This window comes from Rhineura floridana, chromosome 13 (assembly GCF_030035675.1).
Source record: "Rhineura floridana isolate rRhiFlo1 chromosome 13, rRhiFlo1.hap2, whole genome shotgun sequence".
Taxonomy (NCBI): domain Eukaryota; kingdom Metazoa; phylum Chordata; class Lepidosauria; order Squamata; family Rhineuridae; genus Rhineura; species Rhineura floridana.
In genome coordinates this window covers 31,382,959-31,403,756 of record NC_084492.1, presented here as the reverse complement: position 1 = coordinate 31,403,756, position 20,798 = coordinate 31,382,959, and the positions used below count along the sequence as shown (strand labels likewise).

At 42.8% G+C, this 20,798-nt stretch overlaps 2 protein-coding genes across 5 annotated transcripts in view; one reads left to right on the top strand and one right to left on the bottom strand.

Annotated features, from left to right (window-relative positions):
- FTO (FTO alpha-ketoglutarate dependent dioxygenase) overlaps positions 1-15,128 on the bottom strand; it is a 326,926-nt gene extending 311,798 nt beyond the window's left edge. The window contains exon 1 of the mRNA XM_061594303.1: positions 14,966-15,128. Within this exon, the coding sequence (XP_061450287.1) occupies positions 14,966-15,040 (75 nt within the window). The 5' untranslated portion in view covers positions 15,041-15,128. The remainder of the gene's footprint in view (positions 1-14,965) is intronic.
- Positions 15,129-15,280: 152 nt separating this feature from the next.
- Positions 15,281-20,798, top strand: part of RPGRIP1L (RPGRIP1 like) — an 89,389-nt gene continuing 83,871 nt past the window's right edge. For 2 of the 4 annotated variants that reach the window (XM_061593991.1, XM_061593994.1), the window contains exons 1-3: positions 15,281-15,409; positions 17,727-17,803; positions 19,326-19,470. In XM_061593991.1, the coding sequence (XP_061449975.1) occupies positions 17,734-17,803; positions 19,326-19,470 (215 nt within the window). In that variant the 5' untranslated portion in view covers positions 15,281-15,409; positions 17,727-17,733. The remainder of the gene's footprint in view (positions 15,410-17,726; positions 17,804-19,325; positions 19,471-20,798) is intronic. The other 2 variants (XM_061593990.1, XM_061593992.1) reach the window with 1 other exon arrangement.

Genomic DNA, 20,798 nt, shown 5'->3' with positions numbered 1-20,798 from the left:
CGATTCTGTATAATAGCAGTAATCAGTAACTATGTTATGTCAGTTTGTATCTGCATTTGATTTTGAAAATGGTTTTGTTTATGCTTTTATTGTTGATTTTCCATTGTTAAATCACTTTAGAATGTTTTATGGGAAATCATTCATAAATGAAATGAAAATAAATGTGAACAAGGTAAATGACTAAATCTAGGCCTCTAGTCCAATTCTACATTAGACCATAAATTCAGGCTCTCTGTAAACCACGTGGAGATCTTCTGTTGAGTAAGTGGTATAAACAAGTTTACAACTTTCAGATGAGTGGCAAATGTTTTTACAGGACTAACATAAGCATGTTCCATCCAATAGACACTCCAGTTTGTAATTTGTACTGAGTGGCAAACCCAATATTGAACAGAGTAATGTTTCGCCAGCAATGTCTAGAAGGAACTTCTCAGTAAGAATTTTCCTTGGTGTACCCAGCTTGATCGTACCCCAACTTGTTCATAGCCATTAACCTTGTACCCCGTGTCATGCAAGGGTCACCACCAATTGACCAGTGACTGACCACAAACAAGATCTTGGGGTCGTAGTGGATAGCTCGATGAAAATGTCAACCCAGTGTGCGACAGCTGAGAAATAGACAAATTCCATGCTAGGGATCACTAGAAATGAAATTGAAAATGAAACTACCAATATCATAATGTCATTACATGGATCTATGGTGCGGCCACAGTTGGAGTACTGTGTAAAGTTCTAGTTTCCTCGCCTCAAAAAGGATATTATAGAGTTGGAAAAGGTTCAAAACAGAACACCAAGATGATCAAGGAGATGGAGCAACTCCCCTATGAAGAAAGGCTGAAGAGGCTTTTTAGTTTAGAGAGCAAGTAAGATGTGATATGACAGATTATAAAATTATGCATGGCATGGAGAAAGAGGACAGCTATGCTCTGCCTCTATAGTCAGAGGCAGTATGCATCTGAATACCGGTTGCTGAAACCACAGTTAGGAAGAGTGCTCTTGCACTTAGGTCTTGCTTCTGGGTTTCCCATAGCCATCTGTTCGGCCACTGTTAGAACAGCATACTGGACTAGGTGGACCATTGGCCTGATCCAGCAGGTCTGTTATGTTTTGAAGACTGGAAGGTGGCTCCCTTTCTACTTTCATGAATGTGAATATAGTCTAAGTGGCAGATTGCCTAGTGTCTTTTATAACCATACTTGCCAAACTGTTTTGCCCAGTTGTTACACTGCAAGTCCCAGCAACTGAGAACCTGTGTGACAGGGCTGGGGAATTTGTGGCCTTTCAGGCATTGATGGACTACAACTACCATCACTGATTAATTTTACAGATTTATAAACCACTTCATAGCCTGAGGGCATTAAAATGGTGGACCACTGGCCATGGTGGGTGGTGTGGATTAGAGTTGGAATCCAACATCTAGAGCAGCCTTTCCCAACCAGTGTGCCTCCAGATGTTGTTGGACCACAACTCCCATCTTGCCATTGGCAATGCTGGCTGAGGCTGATGGGAGTTGTAGTCCAACAACATCTGGAGGCACGCTGGTTGGGAAAGGCTGATCTAGAGGGTCACAGGTACCTCATACCATGCTGTATGGGGCAGTGGTGAGAGTGGTGGACTTGAACTTGGGGAGGGACCCAGGTTTAAACCCAAGTTTAGCCATGATGGGAATTGTTTGACCCTGGGCCAGTTGCTCTCTCTTTCTCATCCTAACCTACCTCACAGTATTGTTTGGGGGTGGGTGGGTATTAAACACGTACACAGCCGTGATCACTTGGAGGAAGGATTATTATTATTACTACTACTACACTTGTATACCGCCCCATAGCTGAAGCTCTCTGGGCAGTTTACAACATAAAAATCAATATACAATTCACATTTGGTACAATTGCTAATAAAAAAGAAAAGAAAAGCAATAATTCACATTTTAAATAAACATAACTGAACAATAAATCTCTAACAATAAACATAACATGACAACAGAATAAATCAAATACAAAATAAGAAATATATAACAATTATAAAATATATCTAAAAATACACTCTAATTTCCCATTGTGCTCCTCCCCACCTGACCACCATCTTCCATAAGAGAAATAAAAAAGGGCTGACACCAGTTAGACTTGCAGGGTTGGAAAGTGGCTACCTAGTCCAACTTGGCGGTTATCTAGCCCAGCTCATTGCTCAATGAGAGCAAATAAACCTTAATCAATAGGCTATTGTTAACTGTTTAAATCTGAATATATATGCAGGTGATTACATTTACACACCTTCTTGGCTTTACATGGAGCATGTTATGTGTCACAGTAGAAGGCATTCTTACTGGTGTGAAGTAGAAGAAAGCCAATAACTGTCATCAGCAGGTGTTTTTTTAAAAAAAAATAATTTAAATAAATGGTTTCGGACAAGAAGACTTGAAGAAACCCCTCCCTCTTGTCTGCCATCCTGTGTTTGTCACTGAGGCATTGCTCTGAATCCCATATTTAAGAAGCATGGGTTGGCTGGCATGTGAGACAGAGCCTTTTCAGCTACAGCACCCAGACTGTAAAACTCCTTTGAAAATCCCCCCATCGCCGAGCCTTTAGGCAAGCTGCTAAAATGCATTTATGTCACCAAGCATTTCACCTGTTTACAATTCCTCTCTGACTCTTGAGTGTTTTTTTAAACCCCAGTTATGTTTTAACAACTCTCTGTGTGCTTTCATAGATGTACGTTGCTTTGGGTGATTGGGTGAGTATATTTGCTTTAAAAGCTGAAAGGCAGTGTATAAATTATTTAAATAATAAATAAAATAACATAAATAGTGATTCCTGTATTTTGAACTTTCAGTCCTTGCTAAGCACTATCAATTGCTCTTGGGTTTCTTTTCAAAGGCTGCCTATACGAGTTTAGAATTAATTGAGTACAACCCATTCAGCTTCTGAAACTGGGAGACCTAAAAAGAGAAGGGGAAGAAAAGAGAATCAAGAAAGATGTTGTTGTTATGTGCCTTCAAGTCAATCACGACTTATGGCGACCCTATGAATCAGCGACCTCCAACAGCTTCTGTCATGAACCACCCTGCTCAGATCTTGTAAGTTCAGGTCTGTGGCTTCCTTTGTGGAATCAATCCATCTCTTGTTTGGCCTTCCTCTTTTTCTACTCCCTTCTGTTTTTCCCAGCATTATTATCTTTTCTAGTGAATCATGTCTTCTCATGATGTGTCCAAAGTATGATAACCTCAGTTTCATCATTTTAGCTTCTAGTGACAGTTCTGGTTTAATTTGTTCTATGTAATTCATTAATAGCCTTCCACACATATCTCTCAAGGCAATGTACATAATATAATAAAAACAGCTTAAAAACAGTTAAAACAGCACAGGTTCCCCAGCCCTGAACTAGACTAATGCAGTTTGTGCTTTTGGGGTGGGGGATGTTCTCTCTCCTCCCCATACCAATTCCAGACAAAATTATTTGTTGTGGTTATGTGCCTTCAAGTCAATTATGACTTATGGCGACTCTATGAATCAGTGACCTCCAATAGCATCTGTCATGAACCACCCTGTTCAGATCTTGTAAGTTCAGGTCTGTGGCTTCCTTTACGGAATCAATCCATCTCTTGTTTGGTCTTCCTCTTTTTCTATTTTTCCCCCAGCATTATTGTCTTTTCTAGTGAATCATGTCTTCTCATTATGTGTCCAAAGTATGATAACCTCAGTTTCATCATTTTAGCTTCTAATTATAGTTCTGGTTTAATTTGTTCTAACACCCAATTATTTGTCTTTTTTGCAGTCCATGGTATGCGCAGAGCTCTCCTCCAACACCACATTTCAAATGAGTTGATTTTTCTCTTATCCGCTTTTTTCACTGTCCAACTTTCACATCCATACACAGAGATAGGGAAACACTACTTCTGCCTTTTTAAAAAAATTTCACGGAATCACACAAGCTTGACCCTTCCCTCTCTCTCTTTTCTAGTATCACATTACAGAGCACTTCAAAATGAACATTCCACTTTGACAGCTAACCTCAGGCACCACTGGTCTAGTATCTAGCTACTTATACTTACGGCAGGAAAACTGATAGGATAGACAAGTGAAGCTGAGAGTTTAACTGGCAGAGGTACTCAAATCTCAATTGTGTGCTATTTGAAACTTAGACCACAAGAGAAAACCATTCACTGCCCCCCACCCACACAGAGTTTAAAAGTAAAAAAAGAAATGCAGTACTGCCCTAGCAACAGATTCAACCTCTTGGCCCCAAGAAAGTCATCTGAATACATTTAGCAAGGACATCCACCAGGAAAGCATGAAGAAGAAAAAGAAGAATATTCCAATGATATGACTGAAGATGTATTCAATGTGCCTATTTTTCTATGCACATTTGGTCACCCCCTTGACAGCCCTGGAAGTTAAGTAATATGGGCTGCTGCACATAGGTTTCAGACCTTGATGGAGTCCAATGGCAAGCTACTCTTGACAGTCAAATAATGACAAGCACGTTGCAGGCCGATGCCCGTCAATTCGCGAACATCTCAGCCTGCTCCAACCGTTGCGCGGCGACTAAGCAGAAGGTCAAAGGTTGAGCTCAGAGAAGACAGCAATGAAGGGCAACTGTCATGCTCTGTTGCCTGCGGCGAAACAGCAAGGAGTGGTTGTCTTTGGAAGAACATGCAAAGTGCTCTCATTCTGTCCAGGCAGACACATATCCAAAGGTCCTAAATGAGACCACTGCCAATTCATGAACAGCCCAACTGACAGTATGCCATTCAAGCTGTCTATCTCAAGTGGGGTGGTGTGCAGGGTTGTTTTTTTTTCCCCTCCCTTTCCTATTTCAGATTACAAAAGCATGCAAAGTATATGGTTAAACAGAGTTTTCTGGCAGCTGGTTTTGAAAGTCTTTTTTGTTTGAAGAAAAGGAATAGAAGATGAGTTTTTTTTTTTAAAAAAAACACCTTGATATATTCTAGAAAACACAAAGGGGTGTTTTGTGTTGTTTTTTCTTAGGGGGGAAAATCTGCATTTTCATCAAGCGGCTCCAATTATGAGGACCAGCAGCACTTCGTCACAGGCAAACGCTGGCCAACGGAAGGTAAATGGAAGCCGAAGAATTTCAGTGATTTCCCTGTTGCTGTTCCTTGTTAGAACAGTGCTAACCTATGCATGTCTATTCAGAACCTATGCATGTCTACTCAAAAGTAAGCCCCACTGAATTCAATGGGACTTACTCCCTGGTAATGAGGATTGCAGCCTACTTAAGATGTCTTATCGTGTATCCTTAGAACAAAGTTTAGAAGCAGGGTCCAAAAATACATAAAGAGTCATGTCGTCATTGATCCTATAATCCATCCATGAAACAAGCCTATTGTTAAGAATTTCTTTCAAGCACTCCAATCAACTAACCAGTCAAATATTCCAGGAGTGCCACTGTGCATGATAGCATACATTTTAAATTCTGTTACGGTCCCATTTGTTTGCAAGGGGAGGAGTAAGAGCAACATTACACCCCACCCCCAGTCCTGCAGTGCTGGAAAAGTGGCATAGCAAAACTTCTCCCACTGGTGACCTGCAATTATTGAAGATATTGAGAAACAGAAACATTAGCAGTCATTCTTGGAGGATAAGGCTATCAATGGCTACTAGCCATGATAGCTATGCTCTGCCTGCAGTCGGAGGCAGTATGCTTCTAAATACTAGTTGCTGGAAACTACAGAAGGGGAGAGTGCTGTTGTACTGAGGTCCTGCTTGCCGGCGTCCCATGGGCATCTGGCTGACCACTGTGAGAACATGATGCTGGACTAGATGGGCCACAGGCCTGGTCTAGCAGATTCTCCTTATGTCTTATGCTGACAGCTCTTTCTTGATTCCTAAAGTCCCCATACAACAAGAAACAGAGGAAACGTTGTTAGGAAGCTGAGAATTTGCCTGTTGGGTCTAACAGAAAAACAGGTTTGTCCTCAACTGAGACTTTGACAAACTAGAATCTAATCTCTCTTACAGGTTGATCATACAGGTGCAGCAATGGCCACCAACCTGGATGGCTTTAAAAGAGAATTAGACATATTCATGAAGGATAATGCTATCAATGGCTACTAGTCATGATAGCTATGTTTCTCTCCACTGTTGAAGGCAGTATACTTCTGAATACCAGCTGCTAGGAACTGCAGGAGGGGAGACTGCTGTTGCACTTGGGTTCTGCTTGTGGACTTCCCATAGGCACCTGGTTGGCCACAGTGAGATCGGAACGCTGGACTAGATGAGCCACTGGCCAGATCCAGCATTTAGTTTGTTTCTTCGCGCAAAGCTTTTTAGCATGAAGCTGTTAAAACAGAAAACATAAACCTAGTTTATACGTATATTGTTGGAGCCCTATTTATTATGAGTGAATGTACATATTAAGATTAGAAGATGGCCCTGTTTATTATACAACTAAGACAATGTTTTGCATTGTGCTTTTTTTAAAAAAGAAAAGGCTGATCATTCCAATTAGAAATTGGGTCAGCAGCAATACTTAACCATTTTTTCCCAAAGCACTGCTTCAAAAGAGTGATGATTTCCAGCAGATGATCAAACACAAAATGCCATTGTTTTGCATAACACATGCCTGCTTTATTTTAAAACCATTTGTGAGCAAAGATCTGCATGGTTGCTGCTTACATTTAAGTGATGTGAACTCATCTACCTTTGCCTGCATTAACATATAAAATACTTGAGGGAGGGGAGAAAAGAATCTTGTTTATTAGTGTAAACATCAGTCCTTCGTATCAGCCCAATGTATGCTGGTCACTAAATTTTAGCAAACAGGCAAAATGCTAGACCTTTATGAGCTTTCAAATAAACAGCACATCTACCTGATTATGTCTGGTGAAGAAGGAGGGGAGTAGTAGGAAGGCAACCATTGACAAGGCTACTTGATAAGTGCTGATTTTTTACCCCTGTGCCAATGCTATTCTTCCATTCTTGATACTACATACTATCCTATATGCTAATAGCAAGCTCATTTCCCAAGTATCCATCCTTCCTATATACTGATCCTCCAAGGACCCATCCTTCCTATACGCAAATTGTGAACTCATTCTCCAAGTCCCCGTTTTTCTATATATTAGTATCAAACTGATTTTCCAAGTACCCACCCTTCCCATATACTAATATCAAACTGATTTTCCAAGTACCCACCCTTCCCATATACTAATATCAAACTGATTCTTCAAGGACCCACCCTTCTATCTGCCAATAGCGAACCTATTTTCAGACTACCCTTCCTTTCTGTACACTAATAGCAAATTAGAAATTATCCTTATGTAGCCAAAATGGAGCCATAGTTTCCCTGAAAGGTATAACCAGGTATGAGGAGCTAGTGGTGACTGGCAGCAGTCTCTGCATGCCTCCAAGTCTGGCCTGACTGAATGTAAACACAGGTGGGCTAGAAGTGGCATTGTGTGGCTGTGGATGGCCATCGCAGACACTCTTGCTTCCTCCAGAAGGTCATAAAGGGCTGCCAGGAAAATATCTGCTGCCTGGGAGGAGAGCTGGACTCCTTGATAGGGATAGTTAATTCTTTACTACATCTTTACCCCTTACTTATGAGTCACTTGATGACTCTGGGCCATAAACCAAACTATGTGCTCACTCTTTAATATGGACCTTTTGGTACCAGCATCCACGAGGACTTGGGGGTGGCTCCACCTCCTCCTGAAGGTTCTTCAGCAGGTGTCTCCAGGCGATCACTGGTTCCATGAGGCTCCCTCAGGTGCTCGAGCTGTGGATCGCCTGGTTCATCCTCCGAGGACTCAATGTCTGCTACAATATCAGAGCTAGGCATGTCACTAGCCTAGGAAACCCCATGCCCAGTTGATTTTCTATGTGTGGGGACTATATGAAGGAACATTTCATATAATCTTGGATCGGGGCCTGCATACAGTGGTGGGACAAATGAAAGAAAATAAACTGAGCTTGAATCATGGCAAGATGGAGGCACTGTAGATGAGTGGTTCCCATGTCTGAGAAATTGATCAATTTGCTGTCCTGAACAGGGTTGCACTCCCCGTGAAGGAGCAGTTGTGCAGTCTTCGGGGTGCTTCTGGATCCAGCTTTGTCACTTAAGGCTCAGTGGCTAGAAGTGCCTTTTATCAGCTATACCTGGTAAGACAACTGTAACCATTCCTGGACCGGGGGAGATCAGCCACAGTAGTTCCAGCACTAGTGACTTCAAGACTGGATTACTGCAGTGTACTCTTAACAGCTTGGGACCAATTTACTTACAAGACCACTTTACCCTGCATGCGCCCACTTGAGCACTTTGATCTGTGAAACAGGCACTGTTACAGGTGCCACATAATACTTGTTCTGTACTTGTAAGAAATCGTTCTTTTAGTGTGGCAGCACTTATCCTTTGGAACTCCCTTCCTATTGACAGGCACATTCCCTGTATTCCTTTTGGCCCGCTTAAAACTTTTTTGTTTAGGCAAACCTATCCAGACACATGCTGTATATGTTGATCTGTTTTAATCTTTTGGTAGTTGATTAAATTGTTTTAAACACATTTTAATTGCTTGATTTTAAATGTTTTATTGATAATTTTAATGTTTTGTAAACTGCTTGGAGGTCTTTTCAGTCAAGGAGTATATAAATTTCGTAAAATAAATTTTAAGTCTGTGGTTTCCAAACTTTTTTCCCCACAGACCACTTAAAATTTGCTGATTGGTAGACCACTTAATGATTTTTCTAGCTGGGGTAGCAACTGCAATGCACTGTGCTAGATGCTGTAGGATTTTTTTTATTGTATGTCTATTGCTTCTTTTATTTCGTGTATCATATTTTATTGTATTACCATTTGCATTCCAAAGAGTTTAAACCACAATAAAATATAATAGAAGAAATAGAAGAAGCAATAAAAATACAATTAAAAATCAATATGCATACTTAATACGGGCATGCAGGGGACCACCTGAATGAAGCTCATGGACCACAGTTTGGGATCCCAATCAGCCAGTAGGTTGGGACTCATCATCTGGTCACGGCATGATCAAAGGTGGCTCATAGCAGCAGCATCACCACCACAAAAAACTTAAGAAATTGATCCCCAAATGCACATTTGGGTTAAAAGCGTGTCCCAGTTCTGACAAAGGTTGAAGACTGCTGTTGGAAGGCCTGCTCACATGAAGGTTTACCCATCTCAGCGAGAACTGGGTCAGCCTCTTCCCCAAAACAGCAGCATCTACTTTACCACATGAGGTATCGTTTCAAGCATTCACAGCATGAAGCACCAGTTGCCTCAGGGTCATGAAATAATACTCAAACTTTATAATCATTCATTGATTTAGTTTTCATCATAGTATATCATTTGAATCCAATGAGAACATACAGAGCTATTTGTGAGGTCAACCACAGTACAGTCAGAGGCTGTCATGATATCGATGGTGAGATGGAAAGAAATTGCCAAATACAGCAGATCAATACCTCGTTTCACCATTACAGCCTTCTCCTGACATTATGTGTGTGTGTGTGTGTGTGTGTGTGTGTATGTATATATATATCTATATATATCTTTATCTTTACAGCTACGAAAATAATAATAATGGAAGTGGGAGATAAATGCTTCCCTCCAGCTAAACTATTTGATTAGCTGAGGGCAGAGGTGACAATAGCAGTTGCACTAAAGTAACTTTATCCCCTTAAATAAAAGCAGTGGGATGAGGAGCGGATAAAAAGAGAGAGAGAGACAATGAAACCGAGCAAAATTCAGAAAGAAGAGAAGAATGAATTCTTTAAGCAGAGGCGTGTGTAGCTGCAGCACAATGACGCACAGGCAGCTGCTTTATACTGAGTCAGACCACTGGCCCATCTAGCCCAGTTTGTCTACACTGACTGGCAGCTGCTCTACAGGAGACATTCCCAGCCTGGAAATGTTGGGGATTGGACCTGGTACCTCTGCAATGGAAAGCAGATGCTCTGTCACTGAGCTACAGCCCTTCCCCACTGGAAGAACGGCAAACATTGTACATTTCCATTGCACATTATGTACATGTTTGATTTTATTTTTGTAAGCTGCCCTGAGTGCCCTATTATAGGGTAGAAGGGCGGGATAGAAATATTTTAAATAAATAAATGTCCACTTCAGAACTTTTGCAATTTTTTTAAAAAAAACAAAATGTAAAGCAGCTACTAGGCAAGTCACCAGAAAAACATAATTAATTATAATAGTCATGCAGATGGCATTGGTGTAGATGTTGTAAGAAACTGCGGTTTCACTTTAAAAACTATAAAAACCAAAGTTAGCAGTATGTTGTAGCCATGTGATTGGCTTGTCCACCAAAAAACAACAACAACAACCCAGTGCGCTGCAGAAGATTCTGGAACATGCTCTAGGGACAATCAGTTCAAGTGGAACACTAGAAAGCTCTATCGGCTTCATTGTTGTCTTGCATGTAACAAGAGTGTGCCCTGGAACCCTATTCAGTGCACGAAAGGAAGATCAGTAGTGGTGGGCTGGCTGGCTTCTGAGTATGCTTGCCAGCCCTAACTGGACATCGAGAACGGAAGGAGCTGCCTCATACTGAATCAGCCCTTAGGTCCATCTGGCTCAGTATTGCCTACACTGACTGGCAGTGGCCCTTCAAGGTTTCAGGAAGAGAGCCATTCCCAGCTTCCTCACTGAGGAATCCCTGGTAAAATATAGGGTTTCCTGTAATATGGACTACGTTTAAGACAGGGATGGGGAACCTTAGGCCGGGGGCCAAATGCAACCCTCCAGACCTCTTTATTTTGGTCTCAGGAGTCTCCCCAGGACACACCTCCTCCCAAGCAATACACCTCACCAGCCTGGCTTTGAACTCTCCATGGGTCTTTTAGCTGGAATGTGTCCTCAATCTCCTTGGGGACTTATCAGAGGCATCTGGTTGGCTAATCTAAGAGACAGGATGCTCAGCTAGATGGACCTTGTGTCTGTTCCAGCAGGGCTCTTACAATATCTCTAAGACAGATTTTTATTCATTGGTCCAAGAAACATTCTCCTTGCAAGCCGCAACTTGACAAAATGTGATTTTTTTTTAAAGTACCTTATGTCCTCAGAACTTGCTGATAACCCTTGTATCTACAGATGTTTAAACATATGTAAGATGCATTCTGACCTTATTTACAGCACACAAACACATAAACACACAGCTTTATGTCCAGTTTTATATTTAGCCTCTTAATAAATCCTCGCAACCGAAAACACCAACATAATTCAGGACTGCCAGGACAGACACTGCTCCTTAATTAAGTGGGTGATGTTCTGTTTAAAACCAGAAGACATCCTTGGGCTATGAGCAAAGATTAAGGGTCCATTCTGGCAAAAGAAGATCCAACTGTTATCAATGTTTAAAGGCTTTAAATCATGAAAAATAAACCATCTAATGGCCTGTATTCAATAGCAAGTAGAAAGTCAGGACACAGGCTGATTTGGATTAACACATTTTCAGTTATAACAAGTAATTTTACAGAGGATTAGTATCTTGATGGGCTGATCAATATGTGGCTCTGCTGCTATTACAGATGAAGAGAAAATTACCCCTCTGGTAATAAAGTATGTGTGTGCTGGTTCTCCTTCATTTGCAGAGGCCATTACTGTAATGGTCCCAGCATTAACAGCTGGGGCAATTTGAACCAGAGTCGGTGTGATGAATTTTAAAGCAGAGAACATTTGCCACGCTCTCCATCTTACATTTCATCCCCCTCTGAATCTGCGCACTGTTTCCAACGCATACGTAATGCATTACATCAAATACATGCCATTGCTCAATAAGCTTCTCATTAACAGCATTTGTGGCCAATAACATGGCATCGGGGCCCTTCCCACCAGACAGTTTTCACTGACAGGAGCATCTCTTCAAGTTACTTCATTTGACAAAAAAAATTGTAACGCGGGAGAAATTTATGCTCAGAGATATAGGGAGGAATGGGATGAGACTGGGGCAATTACATATGGACATGTGAGGCTGCCTTAAGAGGATAAGAAGAAGCTGCTGGATCAGGCCAGTGGCCCATCTAGTCCAGCATCCTGTTCTCACAGTAGCTAACCAGATGCCTATGGGAAGCCCACCAGCAGGACCTCAGCACAACAGAACTCTCCTTCCTGCCTTTTCCAACAGCTGCTATTCAGAAGCATGCAGCCTTCAACTGCGGAGGCAGAACATAGCCATTGTGGCTACTAGCCATTAGTAGCCTTCTCCTCCTAATCCTCTTTTAAAGCCATCCAGATTGGTGGCCATCACTGCCTCCTGTAGGAACCAATTCCACCATGTTACATAGAGTCGGACCATTGGTTCTTCTGCCTTGGGACTGTCTACTCCAACCTTCCTCAACACAGTGCCCTCCTGGTGTTGGACTACAGTTCCCATCATACCTGACAATTGGCCATGTTGACTGGGGCTGATGGGAGTTGGAACCCAACAACATCTGGAGGGGAAGATTATTCTGTTTTGAATGGTGTCCATTCTTCAAAGTCTCAAGCAGAGATGACTGCCAAAATCATAATGCTGTTATACAAATTTATGGCGCTAGAATACTGCACACTGTTCCGGTCACCTCGCCTCAAAAGAAATATTGGAGAGTTTGAAAAGATTCAAAATAAGGGCAACCAAGATGCTCAAAGGGACAGAGAGACTCCCTACGAGGAAAGGTTGCAGCATTTGAGGCTTTTTACTTTAGAGAAAAGGTGAGTAACAGGTGGCATGACAAAAGCTTATAAAATTATGCACGGCACGGAGAGAGTGGATAGAGAAAAGCTTTTCTCCCTCTCACATAACACTAAAACTCATGAAGCTGAATGCTGGAAGGTTCAGGCCAGATAAAAGAAATTCTTCACACAGTGCATAGTTAAACTATGGAACTCACCCCCAGTGATGGCTGCCAACACGAAAGGTTTTAAAAGATGATTAGACAGATTCATGGAGGATAAGGGTATCAAAGGCTACTAGCCACTATGACTGTGCTCTTCCTACATAGGCGGAGGCAATATGCTTCCGAATACCAGTTGCTGGAAGTCACAGCAAGGGAGAGTGCTCTTGTGATCAGGCCCTGCTCGCATTTTTCCCACAGGCATCTGGCGGGCTGCTGTGAGAACAGGATGCTGGTCTAGATGGGCCACTGGCCTGATCCAGCAGGCTTTTTTTTTCTTTTTTGCCTTTGGGCAAAAGGTGCTAGCCTCAATAACTTACCTATTCAGGCAGACCAAGGAAGGAAAACCAGAAGCTGACGGCCCATTGGAAACCCATGCCCTCAGCCAACTTCCCATCCAGCCCTGTGGCCCCCTCCTCACTCCACAGCTGAACTAGGAACAGCCGAAGAGCCTAATGATGGGAACACTATTCCCCACACCAATCAGGTGGGCAGCAGGGAAGCACAGCATGATCTCAGTGCACGTGGGAGGGGAGATCTAAGTGTTGTGCAAATGAACGGGGAAATGGGATGCCCATCAGTGGCTCAGACCCTGGCCACCAACCTATCGGGTCACTGACATATGTGGCCCTTAGAGGCAAAAAGGTTGCCCACCCCTGTTCTATATACAGATAATTTCCACATGGACATAAAAAACTAGCATAGCCTGAATCGTCAGCAGGATGTGTTTTCACAAGTCGCTGCATAAAAGCTGGTGTAACACAATGGCATGTACTTCAAAGTAAACATGGGTTGTAACCAGGGCTGTGGAGTCGGTACACCAAACCTTCAACTCCAACTCCGACTCCGACTCCGACATTTTTCTACTGTCCGACTCCGACTCCACCCAAAATTGCTTCTTGTCAATCAACATTTACTTGTAAGTTGGAGTCGGTACATTTCTACCGACTCCGACTCCACCCAAAATTGCTCCCGACTCCGACTCCACGACTCCGACTCCACAGCCCTGGTTGTAACTAAGATATGGGTGGGGAAACTGTGGCTCTTCAGATCTTGTTGGATCACAACTCCCGATATCCCTGAATATTGGCAATGCTGACAGGGGAGTTAAGAATCCACCAATATCCAGCTGTAAGGCTCTGATCCTGCACACACTTACCTGGGACTAACCCCACTGAAATCACTATAGCTGGACTGTAAGACTACAACCTGACCAACCTCACAGGGTTATTGTGAAAATAAAAGTGTGCCGGGGGAGAGGGAAAGAGCCATGTACACCACTCTAAGCGCCTTGGAGGAAGAGCAGAATATAAATTTAACAACCAAACAAAGAAATAGGATTGAGTGGTAAGGTTGCAAGCCTATGAACACTTACCTAAGCCATCTGTATTTATTTGTTTTAGCAATATTTTATTATGACTTTCTTTATAATGGGTTTTAATTGTTGCATTTGTATTTGTTGTATGCTCCCCTGGGCTAAGTTAGGAGGAAGGGTGAGGTAAAAGTATAATAAATAAATAAATAATATAAAAAACAGTAGGGCTTATTTCAAAATAAACATATAAGATTGAGCTATGAAGTTGCAGTCCTGTGCACACTGTCTGGGAATAAGCCCCACTGAAATCAGTTGTTCTGTATGGTAGCAACCCATTGCACACTTACTTGAGAACAATTTTATTGAAAAACAAACATGCATTCAAACCAGCGGCTCTTAAATTTCCAAGATAAACCATGCAGAAGATTACTGTACACTGAGTTATTCATAATGCAGTGAGGAGTAACTCAGAGTTTGCGTGATGCAGTGGTTAGAGTGCTGAACTAGGATCTGGGAGGCCAGGGTTCCAATCCCAGCTCAGCAAAGAAACTCACAGGATGTGACCTTGGGCCAGTCACTATCCTACAGTTTAACCTACCTTGCAGGGTTGTTGTGAGGATAAAATGGAAAAGGGGGAGAACCATACACGCTACCTTGAGCTCCTTGAGGAAAGGTGGGATATAAATGTGTTTATACAAACAAATAGCTCCTGGCATGAGAAAAGGAGACATGCTATTTTCAAAATGTCAGTACTTCGACCTGTGCAAAGCTAGACTTTGGTGCCATGATGATTTACCTTGGCATCCTTCTCTCTTTCCTCTGCTCCTCTCCTCTTCATGCTGCTGCTGTTGCCGCTACTGCTACTGCACATGGCTGATATGCAAAAGGAAAACCTCTTTCCTTCCTGAAAAAAATAAACCAAACAGCCCCCTAGCAGGCTATCCACAAAGGCAGGCGACTTTGGTGGACCACAACTCCCAACATGCATCGCGCAGCTTCCGAGAGAAGAGAAACCCGGAAGCTAGGGCAGGGGTAGTTCGCATTCCGCGAGGCAAGCCCGGGAATTCTCCACTGTAGAACTACGATTCCCACCCAGCTTTGCGGAGAGGCGGGGCTAATGTCAGCGCGGAAGCTCGCCTCCTTTACTCTTCTCCGCCCCCTCCCCGGACTAATAGCGGAAGTGGCTCTGGAGGGTTGGCAACTGAGGCGGTTGCTAAGGGAGGAGGAGGAGAAGACCGATGTGAGTTGCTGGATTGGGATCTCCGGGAGAGGGGTGGTTGTGTCAAGGAAATGGGTAGTTTTCTGAGAGGTTGGTTCTGAGGAGGCAGCAGAGAGAACTGAAATTTATGTAAATATATGCATATTTAGATTAGGATTTGGTCTTTCCCCCCCTTTTTTTTGCACAGGATGGTTGACAGATAGGTGGCACATTTGTGTTTCTTTTATTCCCCCCCTTTTCTACCCTAGGACTTTATTGTGAGGAAGGGTGGTGTAACAAATCTAAATAAATAAGTGCATGCAAACTCCTTTTTTTTCTATTTTCTTGTTTGAAAGTACCCCCTATCCCCACCATCAGTTGATTCCGTGGTGGTATACCGTAAGTTAATAAAATAAAACACCATCAAAAATAGGGTGGGAATATCTCACATACTTTATAGAATTATACTTGTTATTATTATTTAACATATGTTTATGCCACCTCTCGGGGGGGGGATCCTCCCAAGGTGGCGTATGATCAAAATGCAACACTACCCAGCAATGATAAAATAATTGAAAACCAACATTTATTTATTTTTACCCCACTTTTCAGGAAAAAAAGCCTCCCAAATGTATAACCATTTAAAGCAATGCAGGAAAAAAGAGGTGGGAAGAGGAAACAAGCAAACTCAGCCACCTATTCTTAAGGTTAAATAGTAGCTTTTATAACAACTAGCTGAAATGTAATCAGTAAAAATAAACAACAGGCCTCCCCCCACAACAAACACAGTTCATAAGTACAACAAAACCATTAGCAGAACAAATATCAAAGAGAAAAAAGTGAATGTTTGGGGTTTTCCTAAACATCTTAACTGCCCTCCCAAAAGACAATTGCCTGGTTCCTATACTGCATTTTTTTTCTGTATTCAGGCAAAAATGTTCTTATTCATCTAGACTTTTTAACTTTATGCAATTTTAGTTGGTTTAAGGATTTGTACCTCTTGTTTTATTATTGTATTTGTACTGTGATGCAGTTAGCTGTATACAGCCCTAAATAGGCTCACAAGTGGTATATAAATGTTTTAAATAAACAAACATCTGTGTGTGTGTAAAACAAACACTTTGAAGAAAACAGCAATACAGGAAGCTGTCATACCATTGGTCCATATTGCTTAGTATTGTCCACACTGACTGGCAGCAGCTGTCCAGGTTTTCAGGCAGGGGACTTTCCTAGCCTTACCTGGAGATGCCAGGGATTGAACCTGGGGCCTTCTGCATGCAAGGCAGATGCTCTGCTACTGAGATGTGACCCTTTAATTACAGTAGAGGAATACAGTGTAAAGTGTTTGCCTGGCGCTTAAAAAATAACAAGATAGATGCTAGGCGGGCTTCCCATAGAAGAGACAGGGTGCTTAAGCTGAAAATGCCCTCTTCATGTTTGCCACCTGCCTGCCTTGCATCTGACCCCAGCAACACCCGGAGGAGAATTCTGATGCACTTCTTTCATTATACCATATAAAATTAGGATTATTGCCTGATTGAAGAAATTGTACAATGTGAGTTCAGTGGGGCTTACTCCCAAACAAGTGCACAGGATTGTAGGCTTAAGTAATTATATGACGTTTAGTGCAAACCTGTACATGTTTTCTCAGGAATTAGTCCCACTTCAATCAATGAGACATGCTGGCATGTAAATTATAGAATTTCATTCTTAGTCTAATAAAATTGCATACGACTGTAACTCCCAATGGCTTTATAGAATCCCTTCAATATTGTCCAGTTTCCTAGTATATCCAAACTAGGATCCTGGTTTGTTAAGTACTCACAGCTAGAATAAAATATGGTGTTTCTGGTTCCGACGTAAAAAAAAACTCTGCTGGATCAGACCAAAGGCCTATCTGTTCCAGCCTTCTTTTCTCATAGTGGCTGACCAGATGCCCATGGAAAGCCCACACACAGAACATGAACGCAATAGCGCTCACACTAGTATACCCATCAGCTTTGGAATATTTTATGTACTGAAACTACAAGCCCTTGCACGCACATAGCCCTGTTAATTGCCTACAAAGCCAAATGCACAATGCATGGATGTGCATGTCTGGAATTAAGACCTTTAAAATCTACATTAAAAAAAATACATTATTGGAGTGTCTATGTGTAAATATAAGTATATGTAAAGCAACTCTTCAAATGTAACTTTGTGATTCCTGTAGTGTTGTAATCTATGTGTGGTGAAGATAGGGTGAAAAGGGTTCTACAAGAATATGTCATTGCTTTTCACTCTAATTTAACCTCATGTAAATTACTCTGATTGTGCAGTGTTACAGAGTGAGTCTTTCACTGTGTTTTGTCTTCCACAGCTCCGTCATGTCTGCTGCAGCTGATGAAACTTCAGACGATCTGCCAGTGAGAGATATAGGGCTCACAGGGCTACAAGGTTTGTACAACTTCTTACAAATGTTGATCAGTTGGCTCCCTTTAAACTCCCATTTTATAAAATGGCTCTATGGATAAATCTACCTAAAGGGTCAAAGAAACAGGAACTACTAAGTAGAGGATCTGAACTGAACATTCATGGAGAGCGTAGCAAGGTTCCCCTGTCTGGGATTGATAGGGGTAGCCCAAAAATAGCTGGAGGGCTTGAGATTGTTAAAGTGACTATAGAGCCTGGATCACATACATTGACAGTGTATTATTATTATCATTATTGTTGTTGTTTATTCTAGTTAACAATAATAATTATATCTCTGTCCCTCTCCGTGGCACAGAGTGGTAAGCGGCGGTAACACAGCCGAAGCTCTGCTCACGGCCGGAGTTCGATTCCAACAGAAGGAGGAAGTCGAATCTCCGGTAAAAGGGGTCAAGGTCCACTCAGCGTTCCATCCATCCGTGGTCGGTAAAATGAGTACCCGGCATACTCTGGGGGTTAAAGAAAGACCGGGGAAAGAACTGGCAATCCCACCCCATATATACGGTCTGCCTAGTAAACGTCACAAGATGACACCCTAAGAGTCGGAAACGACTCGCACTATAAGTGCGGGGACACCTTTACCTTTTACCCCTTGCTTATTCCGTTCACCAACCCTCCCACCAGCTCTGCTCCAATGGCTAAATCGGGAATGGGTCCCTGCATGTAAAAGAGGCCCCTCTGAACTTGTGCAGAGTGCCTTTCCTTCTCCCACTGGATAAATGGCAGTCAGTAACAGGAGGCCAAGGCAGGTGAAGTGGAGGTACAGCCAGGACTGGAGGCTGACTCTCTTGCTTATCTCTGACTGCCTTCTTTCAGTCACTGCCCGGTCCTTGCCTTTCGAACCTCGGAAAACAGCATGACAACAATCCAGTGCAAATATAGTATGGAGTGAAATCATTTTATCCCACTTTTCATTCAATAAATACCAAAGGAATTCACAGCAATCCAAACTGCAACAATAAAACATTACAATAAAATATTCAATGACCATTAATACCAACATTAATACCAATATAAACTCAAGGTACTGAAGAACTGCTATTAGTGTCTAGGGAGCACCTGGACAAAAAGATAAGTTTTTTATTAACCGTGAAAGCATTCAACCCTTGGTGTCTGCTTAATTTCTGAAGGAAGGCTGTTTCATAGCATAGATGCTATTACAGAAAAGGCCCATTGATGCATAGCCACAAGATGGGCTTTGGAAGGCTGTGGCATCGTCAACAGGTCTCTCATTGCAGTTTCTGGACCAACCTTAAAGACAGTCCCACACAGAGTGCATTACAATAATCCATTCTTGAGGTTACCAAAGCATGGATCACCATGGCCAAGTTACCCTGGCCTGGGCCTCTAGTGGCAGACTTGCTTCAGAGGGAATACCAGTACAGAGAAATTGCCCAATTCCTGGACTAGAGAATAACTGTACCAGAGGGTATAAGATGTTCATAGCCCTCAGGAAAAAAAGGGTCCCTTGATGCCCTCCTTGTTGCAGAGCCATCAGCCATCCAGAATGCAAAGGCCCGGCAAGGGGTTTCGCGGATCAGCCGAGAGGAGTTGGAAGACCGATACCTTCGCTTGCACGAGGAGAACATCTTGCTCAAGCAACATGCACATAAGCAAGAGGATAAAATTAAAAGGTCAGATTTCCCTGATTTCTTCTAAAGCGTTGCTTCCAAAGCAAAGGTTTTGGGAACCTGCCCTATGTGGAATGGCAAATGATGGCAAGCTTGGGTGGGGATGCTTATGTGAACCTCCTCAGCTGTTTCTTTTATTATTATTTTTCATTCTTTAATATATTTATGTGCTGCTTAATACGAAGAAAATGTCTAAGCAGTTTACAAAATAACAAATACTAGATGTATAAAGTGAGAGCCAGTGTGGCATAGTGGTTAAGGTGTTGGGCTATGACCTGGGAGGCCAGGGTTCGAATCCCCACACAGCCATGAAGCTCACTGGGTGACCTTGGGCCAGTCACTGCCTCTCAGCTTCAGAGGAAGGCAATGGTAAACCACCCCTGAAAACTGCTTACCTTGAAAACCCTATTCATAGGGCCGCCATAAGTTGGGATCGACTTGCAGGCAGTCCATTTCCATTTTCAGATGGCTGGTGCCAATTCAGACTGGTGGGGTGGAAGGCAGTAGGTGGGGCCGATGACAGGCAGTTTTGTCCCCGTCCTCCCTGATGAGGGGCAACACTGAGACCAAGGAGGAGGGAGCTAACAGGGAGGGCCACCCCCAGACTGGTTGTAAGTAGGAAGGCAAGTGGAGGCAGACTGAGTTTGGTGGGGCTGTGCCCCATTTGATCTACTGGACCAATCTGCACTGCATTCCCCCTGCCCCAAGAAGTCAATACAATGTGGTGTACAACTATACAATGCTCCAAAAGCAAAAATGTAGCAGCACATTTTGACAACATCTGAAGAGCCAGGGTTCCCTTCTATGGAATGGCAGCCATTTCATGTGGGATACAGCCCTCTGCCTGCAATTTCTCTGGCCTTTAACTTGCCTTCTCCGTGGCTACAACTGACCTTGATGCTCACTCTCGTTGTAGACAGATTTTTCTGTGTTTCTGTGGCCTTGGCTTTTAATCACTTGCCTCGCCTCCTGGGCTACTAGGAATTTTCTCCAGGCAACTGAGTGGGCTGCCACAAGAAGGACAGGTCACCCAGTTTCCCTTCTAGTAGCCTGCTGCGTTTCTCTACTGGATGTGCAGTAGCTCAAGGTCACTCCTGAGCATCCAGCTTAAGAACCAAGAGGGCTGGCTCCACAGAGGAGAGGCAGTCCTTCCCTCCACCGCAAGCCTGCTGTGTTTCCATGCTAAACACTGCTGGCAAACCTTCAGCACACCTGGCACAGAGACACGGTGAGTTTGTGGTAGAGACATGGGGCACTGCTGCCTTTGCTGCCAGTCTGCTGTGCTGGACATGCAGGAGACAAAGCCCTATCCTTCACAGAAATTGAGCAGG